Genomic DNA, 8,444 nt, shown 5'->3' with positions numbered 1-8,444 from the left:
ACTCGAATGGGAAGACCAAACACACTTAATGGGAAAACACAGCCACCAGGCCTCCAAAAATTGCAGGGGGAGGAGGGTAGCCAAGCTCAGCACCCGCCCTTTACCAAGATGGCTGGCTCCCAAAACTCTAACTCACCTAGACTTCACAACACACGAAACCTGGCCTCGTATCCTGAAGAACCTAGTATTAAAAAGACCTGGGGGCAGAGTGCATGAGACTAACCAGCAACTACAACTAACAACAACAACAACAACAACAACAAAATATGCATCCACCCCCACACTGTGTTTTGGCCCTGGGTCCCCAGCTTCTCAGCCCACAGTGTAAACTTCATGCATACATACATACACACTTTTGAGGGGATCGCTACGTGCAGGAAATTGCAAACGGTGGGTGACCTACTACGGGTTTGGTACCTTAGTGGCGTGGCCTTCCTCCCCAGGTCAACCTGGCCCAGAGTGGGTCAGGACACACCTCGACCCATCAACCTCAGCACCCACACAGGACAGATCCGCAACCCTGGCAACCCTTAAGACGCCCTTCATCCATTTCATCATCGGAAATGCCATCAACGCCAGGAGCTTGGTAAGCAGCTTTCAGCTTTCGATATACTTCCCTTCATTACTTCCCGCACATGCATATCCAAAGCTCAAGCATATCATGCTTTCTCGTCATAAAAATGTCGTGTGTACGTCTTTCAATGATGCGGCACCTAAAATTTTCTGAAGGTGGGGTCCCAACGGACCATCGCTGGCCCGAGCTGCAACAGCAACCAGCGGTAGTTTTCAATTCTGAAGCAATGAATATTCTTACAACAAAACTTTTATGATACTTATTTTCCATTTTTGGTAGTAAGTTGATGCTGGAGCGGTCATCAAGGCTTTGGAACAGGCCTTGGAGAAGGCTGCTGTGCAAAGGGTGGCGGCGGCACCGCCATGGCACCGGCGGCGGTGCGGCGGCGGTGGCGACACCTTTTGCACCTCCTCCAAGGCCTGTTGCAAAGCCTTCATGATCCCTCCAGCATCAATCCACAACACAAATGGAAGACAAGTATCATAAAAAAAATTGTTGTAAGATTATTCATTGGTTCAGAATTAAAAACTACCGCTGGTTACTGCTGCAGCTCGGGTCGGCGATGGCGGCGGTGCTACTCGATGGTCCCCTGGGACCACCACCTTCAGAAATCCTAGCTGCCGCATCACTGAAAGACGTACAAAAGACACGTAGAAAACATGTTTTTTTTTGACGAGAAAGCATCATATGCTTGAGTTTTGAATATGCGTGTGCGGAATGAAGGAAAGCATTTCGAAAGCTACTTACCAAGCTCCTGGTGTAGACGGAATCTCGGATGATGCAATGACGAAATGGCCGAAGCAGCCAGTGAAGGCTCTGAAGGCATATTAGGACAAGACATTCTACGCCTCAACCGACTATGGGCGCACTTTATCCTCCTGTTAAATGCTGAGTTATAAAAAGTTGTCAATTCTATATCTGCTACACATATGGGGTGCAGCTCGGGAATTGTAAAAAGGTTGCTCATGTGCAACGACTGAGGCTGGTATTTCGGCATAAATATAAATGTATTGGAAAAAGTAGGTGACATCACAGCCACCGTCTTCCGGAAACTATATAAAAGCAGTCATAAACCCCTCGTACTTCAACTTCGGATTCGGAGCATGCTTCTCCAAATGGGCCATGAGCGTTTTGTGTCGGCGGTGCTCCAGGTCTTTCATGTTGGTGGGACAGGTCAATTGTAAACATGCTTGCGTACACATGCATATGATGGCGCAGGCTACGTGCGAATCACCATTTCGTGGTTCCTGCGTGGGCCAATCTGCGAAGCGGACCCCTGAGGTGGTAGCTACTAAAAGCACTCTGAAGCCGCCAGCTTATCCGTACCTATAACTGGCAGCGATTCGTCGGCGCTTGCTACTTCTATGTCTCCCGCAAAAGCTGCCATGCCATGGCATCGGGCATCACCAGCCCGCAGTCGCTGGTGGTATGGCCGCTGGTCTTGTATTGCGGGTGAAAATGCCAAACGGCGAAAGCTCAACCTTGCAATTATTAAGCCGTTGCCCCGAGGCAGCGTGAAATACGTCCATGACCGCTTTGAAGCGGGAAATGTCCGCGAGGCGACGCGACATAGCCCCACAATCATCCGCATACTGTGACGCTGCGAGGTGGATGTCAGCTAAACTTATGCCGATCTGTTGATACTATAGCCAAGCTAGTAATGCTTGTGCAGGCGCCAGATAGGGTATGGGGACGAGAGGACAACCCTGCCTGACGCCAGCTGCATTCAGAACCCAGTAGGAAAGAAGGTACCCATTGACAATCGCCGCAGATCGCGTACTGGTATGCAGACGTCGTACCACGCGTACCCACATGAATCCTGCGCCCACCTCCAATTCGTTCAGGCACGCGTAGAGGAAATCTCTTATCTAGCGTGTCGTATGCTTTGTAGAAGTCACGGAAAGCTGCCACGCAGTTATATATACAATTCCTGGCAGACACGTCCTCAAGGGCTCGTCATGGTTGCAAACGGGATCGTAGTACCCCTTGCTTGGAATGGGGGGAGAAATAGACAACTGGCTGCTTTGTTTATTCAAAAGATCTTCCAAAAGCTGGTGAGCTGCTGGGCTAGTGGGCTGTGTGAGGTCCTGACCGCTGCTGTCGTGGAATGTAATCGGTCCTGCGGGAACCATCGGTGGTGGCTTGGTCAGCGGGCCTCACTCTCCATTGTGACGGCAATCTCCCTCATCGAATGCAGCTTACACGACTTAAAACCGACTTGTCCCTCAAGCCTCTCTTGTGCGTTTACATGTGTATGAGTATGTGTTGTACAAGTGATGGCCAGAGCGGGACGAAAACCCCCCTACATGCAAAAACTCTCCTCCCAATACAAGCCCTGAGGGCATTGCCAAAACACACACTTAATCTATAGACATTTCAGTCTAGAGAAATTTAACACCGCATCACAGCAGATAAAAGAAAAAAGGAAAAAGAAGAAAAGGGAAAAGAAGACATGGCCACATTAGGATTCATCACGCTTGGTTCCCAATCGCTGTGTTCGTTCCACCACCCAGGATACTGTTCTCCTGCTATCACCCCTACGGCCCCCACCTACCCCCCCTTCTCTGGGGTTAAGGGAAGGGTTGCGCAACAGAACCCCCGATAACACGCCCTACCCAGTTAAGCTGGTGCAAATGCAACATATAACAAAGAGCTTATCATCACATTGGAATCCGAGCTGGGAAAGATAATAATAATAATAATAATAATAATAATAATAATAATAATAATAATAATAATAATAATAATAATAATGGGGCGGGTTATGTAAAGGTGGGGTTGGATAAAGCTGATGGGGTAATCACCGAAAGAGGTCGGGTTGGCTCGTCCACGGGTCATTTAGGGGTGGATAGTCTGGGTAGGGTAAGGGCACCACTACCAAGAGGGGTTAGGCTGTGGTGGAGAGTATGGGGGTCCTATCGGGTAGGTAGTGGGTGGATATTGCCGACCCGGGGGTTTTCCGACGTTTTAATGCCATAGGGCGCACTTTGTACATCAAATTATACATACCCCAAATCACGCCGACGACTGCAGCTTACGGTCCACCCACTTCACTAATCACAGTGCACCGCTGCTGCCTTTCTACCGCTGTCCTTAAGCCCCCACTCCAGTCTGCTCCAGATCGCGAGCCCGCCGCACCACTGCAATCTATGGCGACTGACCTTGACACCTTACCATATCCCTCTCTAGCCATGAGTCCCGTACGAGTCCCCCCTGAGCCGCCCAGCACCAGCGGCGCTTCCCAGCCAACCCAACCCACCCTACGTCGCGGAAAAGCCCCTGTCGGGCAACCGGCTGTGCAAATTGATGCGCGCACATGTGAATGTTCACGGAAGTGAGCTCAGCACCACACGATACGATGCGAACCAGGTGATAGGTATTGCACAACAACAAATCCCATATGTATTATATGTATAAGGCGCTTTGTTGTGTGATAATTATCATTATTATATTTTTATAAATTATATACTTGGATGGCCATTTAAGGTAGCACTGCAACCACGACTTCCGCCACCGCTGCAGGTGCCATCGCTGCAGCCCCCGGGACGCCTCGTACCAGGTCCGGGCGGCCGTAAATTGCGGCAAGATGCGGTACGATCTGCACGTGGTGGTACCACCGCGGGGGTGTGGGGGAAAACACGAATGAAGACGATGCCGTTGAGTTCTAACTGGTAGCGAGGAATGCCGTTCTGTCCGAGCCATGTCGACGGCAGCCATGCCGGAGATAGCGAGAGTGCCCCGAGAGCAGGGTCACGATGTTCAACCCCAAAATGTGCACCTTCGGCCCCCGGCTCCCACCTCCGAGACCCCATATGCCTAAACCGCACGCCCAGAAACCCCGCACGCCCGCACGCCAAAACCTCCCCCCCCCCCGGAAACCCCACACGCCCACAAAACCCCCCACGCCGCACGCCGTCGCCCACCTCATGGTCGTACGGACAGCCTGCGGCCATCATCCATTTCATCAGCTCGACCATGACAGGCCTGGACATGCACTCTTCCGCAGCCCGCGCTAATGTACCTGCAGATGGTGGCGCAACCCCACAGCCTTGCCCTGGGTTACATTCCCTTGGGGTCTGGGGCTCGTTGTAATATACCTACTATGACTACTTTAACCAAGGGGCCGTGTCTACAAGCGCCGCAGCCACCCAACACGGAAGCCTGGAAGCGCCCGCACCGGAGCAGAAGAACAGGAGCGATATATTCTGATTCCCAACACAATTCAGCGGCGTCCTTTAATGCCCAGCTCAATTCAGCTGGGCGAACCTACGCAATCTGCACCCCATCCTTCCGTCACCAACACCCAACTGCAAGTTCTCTTCTCAACCCCCAGCCACAACCTAGACACCCTCTATGTAGTAGCTGGTACACTGTACGGCTCACATAACAACCGCAACTATGCGCTAAGCGCTCCACCACCTGCATCTCGAGAGGCCTTTTCAGAGGCCAGGGGCCAGCAGCTACTACACACTACCAGTCACCCGGCTGTTGATGGTTCCGTTGGTGGTTTGTACGATCTACACGCAAAAGCCCCACCTTCGCCCCAGGGGCAACCGAGCTCCTTCAGGAGCCCCAGTGTGGACCAGTCTGGACCTTCAAAGTGCGACACCGCCGCCACGTACGCGTCGCCGTCGTGACCCATGGGACAGTGATTCTCCGCCAGCCACGTCAGCAGGGCGCCGTGGCCGTTGGCTGCGGCTGCCGTGAAAACCCTGGAATCCCAGTCGCAGCGCTGTGTCGGAAACATCGGAAACATCGGAGTTGGCAGCAGGAGCAGCAGGAGCACAGAGACAGCGTCGGGTGGTGCCAGCTGGCTATGGTGCTAGTTTACATGGTGCATTTGAATGGATCAACAACACACACCGATGTGATCCAACGGGTTCTCGTGTGGTAGCCGGTCTGGGAAGTTCCCGCATGCAACGTATCCCGCGCCAGCTTACCAAAATTCGTGAAAATTATAATGAAGGGTCTTTCCTATATCCTTATACTAGCAGTATACTACAATACGAAATTTCAACTACCTTTTTTTCACGGCTTGGAGCTCGTCACAGTGTGCATATTGACCGGTACATTGCAGTACCCAATGGAAGCTGTGTGGCCAAATCAGGCAACTAGATCAATAAGCTACCAGTTGTCCTCAACATGCTACCGTGATGCTTGCCATGCATGTGTACACTCTGCCGTACACCTTTCGACGTACCTGTGCGTGCAGCCACTTGACCTTCTCCAAGTCTCCGGTCTCTGCCGCTTCGGCCATAATGCCCATTCCCCCCAATGGCGACCCGTGGGCCACCATCCACTGCATGGCGGCTAGGCTGCACCAGCGCGCCGTCGCCACCAGCCCCTCGGCCCGAAAGGGCCCTGCGAGGGCCATGTCGTACGCCACGTCAGCGGCCGCCAAGTCGTCCTGGCGCAGCGCATTCCAGATTGCTCTGCGCCGCAGAAACGAGGAAAGTGTACGACATCATTCTTATCGTACAGTCGTATCGTCACCGTCATTGGGGCTTATGCGTACGAGGCGCTCTGCCGCAGAGGACCTTGTCGTGAAACACCCTCCCCAAACGCCAGGTTGCTTGCGCGCACATGCGCAGGAAGCACAAGCACATCGATGACCCTTTCGCGTTGCCAGTGACGTTGATTCCCAATGTTTTCCAATACGGGCGACGCAACCGAAGTCGTCGTGACCGTCGACACCCCCCCCACGCGGTCCCTACTAACCCCCTGTGATGCCATGGATTGGACGGCCCCAAGAGATGGGCCCCCCTCAAGATAAGGCCCGTCTCCGAAACCACATCACATTCGGGAACTCACGAGCCATCTGCCGGACACCCCTTGCAGTGGAGCCAGCGCAGCAACGCAGCAGCACAAGACCCGGCCGCCGCCGCCGCTGCGCTGTCGCCGTGTTGCCTCGCCGCCGCGCCGTTATGTTGCTTACATGTCGTCGCCGCTTGCGCCACCGCCGCCGCTACGTTTGCACTCAGCGGTGCGTTGTGTACTTCCACCAGGTGCCGTACCATGTCGTACTGCCCGGCGTTTGCTGCCGCCAGCAGCGCTGCCGCCAATACCGCAGGGGTCGGCCAGTCTGCGGCCGCTGGATGTTCACGGCCGACGCGCGGCTCCAGGATGTACGACAGAACGGCAACGTCGCCACCCTCCGCCGCGGCGCACGCGAGCTGTTCACTTAGGACGAGGCGGCAGCGGCGGTAATCCACGAGCCATCTGAGGGCCGACAAGCGGCCCGGCAAGGCTGCGGGGTCCCCGAGAGCGCGGAGGAGGACCCCGGTGTCGGCGGGTTCACCACCGCTGCTGCCGGGTACCGGTACACCCTGCGCTTCTAGCCATTCAGAAATTGCCGCCATACGGTCTCCCCCAGCGGTGACAGCGGCGAAGTAGCATAACGGAATGGGTGCGATACCATAGTGCATCAGCAGTTTAAGAACTTCCAGATGGCCTTCCCGGGCTGCTTCCAGAAGGGTGAGCTACGTTGTGGTTAGGGCGGGAGGCGGCGGTGGGGAGAGGGAAAAAGAGCAGTGTAACGTACCGAAGAGGGTGAGAGAGCAGGGGAAGCGCTGCCTGTGTACATCATACACGCATTTTTTGGGGTGCGCATCTTGTAAATAGCACCAGTTACTTGCAAACACCTCGTTATATGATATATAAAAGTAGCTACAGGTCTAGTTGGCAAGGTCGACCGGCAAGGCTTTTGTTTGCGGGCATGCGACGAAGCTTCCTGGACAAAGTAGTCTTTGGGGTTTTAGGAGTCTGGCTGTCAATCGAAACTTACCGAACACCAAGGAGCGCCGATTTCCAGCAGCCACTCAATCTTCTCGCGCCACTGAGGGTGCTTTGATGCGGCAGCTGCCTCCATTACAGAGGGGGACGGCTGGATCCGTAGTACGCGCAAGGCCCAGCGGAGAGAGGTTAGGGAGCCCCAGCTTGCTGCTGCACGGGCAACAGCCTGGCATTCGGACGGCGTCCCAACTTGGCAACCGTGAAGTAGCAGCCAGTCGAGCACGTGGGTTTGGTCAGCTCCCGCGGCTGCCTCAAAGCAGCGCGGGCTCCATGCAGTGTTTTTTTTAAGTAATATATTACTTTTAAGGAATAAAGAAGCCTTTTTGGCCTTTGGAAATAAGGAACAAAGTGAGGCCGATCCGTACATTTTCATTCCTTCAGCCAAAAACGTCCATTGCTGCCAGATTGTTCCGTAGTGTGCAGAACTTAGTATTATCGATCATAAAATAGATATGAGGGGCCGTAAGAAGGTCAAGCCCGTGAGTCAACGCGGCATAGCAGAATGTATGACCGGTCCTTCCATAGACAAACACGCAAAAGGCAACGACTTGAACGCCGAACAAACACAAAAACAGCAAGATAAGTCTAAATTTTTTCCTGAGGCGTTTGGGACGGCGGTGCTGTTGTCGGTAATGCATCGGCAATGTTGCTGCCAGCGGCGACCGATGACACGGGCGCCATTACCCCTGCCTTCCATGGCGGTTGTGATCAGCATAAGCGCAAGCTGTCACCCAATCAGCTTGACAACAACGAATGCGGCGAGGCGCCCAACCCGAGTGCTCGCAGTGCCAAGCGGGCTCAGACACAGCGCATCCGCAAGGGCATGAGCGACGGTGCATGGCGGGACAAGCAGAAGGAAAATCCCCACAGATGGCAGATTGCCTGGGCCGCCAGGTATCCCTGGGCCCAGCCTGTGCATGCTGACGTGGACGCCGGAGAAGTGCACGACCAAGTGCGCTGCATCCCCTGCACGTTGATGAAGAAGAGCGACTACCTGATCGTGCGCACATGAACGAAAACGCGCCAACGCAGTGCGTGCCTCTTGGTCTATGAGGGGAGTTGTAATTTATCGGGGGGG

General features: G+C 54.1%; 1 protein-coding gene across 1 annotated transcript; it reads right to left on the bottom strand.

Annotated features, from left to right (window-relative positions):
* Positions 1 to 2,606: 2,606 nt before the first annotated feature.
* On the bottom strand, positions 2,607 to 7,655 carry VOLCADRAFT_105194 (uncharacterized protein; the record flags this gene model as incomplete). Its single annotated transcript, XM_002951632.1, has 7 exons — positions 7,359 to 7,655; positions 6,386 to 7,053; positions 5,775 to 6,006; positions 5,111 to 5,306; positions 4,498 to 4,595; positions 4,131 to 4,172; positions 2,607 to 2,693 (listed from the first exon to the last, which is right to left on the bottom strand). The coding sequence occupies exons 1-7, from the start codon at positions 7,440 to 7,442 to the stop codon at positions 2,607 to 2,609; spliced, it is 1,407 nt and encodes a 468-aa protein (XP_002951678.1). The 5' UTR covers positions 7,443 to 7,655.
* Positions 7,656 to 8,444: the final 789 nt, after the last annotated feature.

The sequence above is a fragment of the Volvox carteri genome (assembly GCF_000143455.1).
Source record: "Volvox carteri f. nagariensis unplaced genomic scaffold VOLCAscaffold_25, whole genome shotgun sequence".
NCBI classification, from domain to species: domain Eukaryota; kingdom Viridiplantae; phylum Chlorophyta; class Chlorophyceae; order Chlamydomonadales; family Volvocaceae; genus Volvox; species Volvox carteri.
The sequence above is the reverse complement of the archived record's forward strand: the minus strand, read 5'-3'. Positions and strand labels throughout refer to the sequence as shown.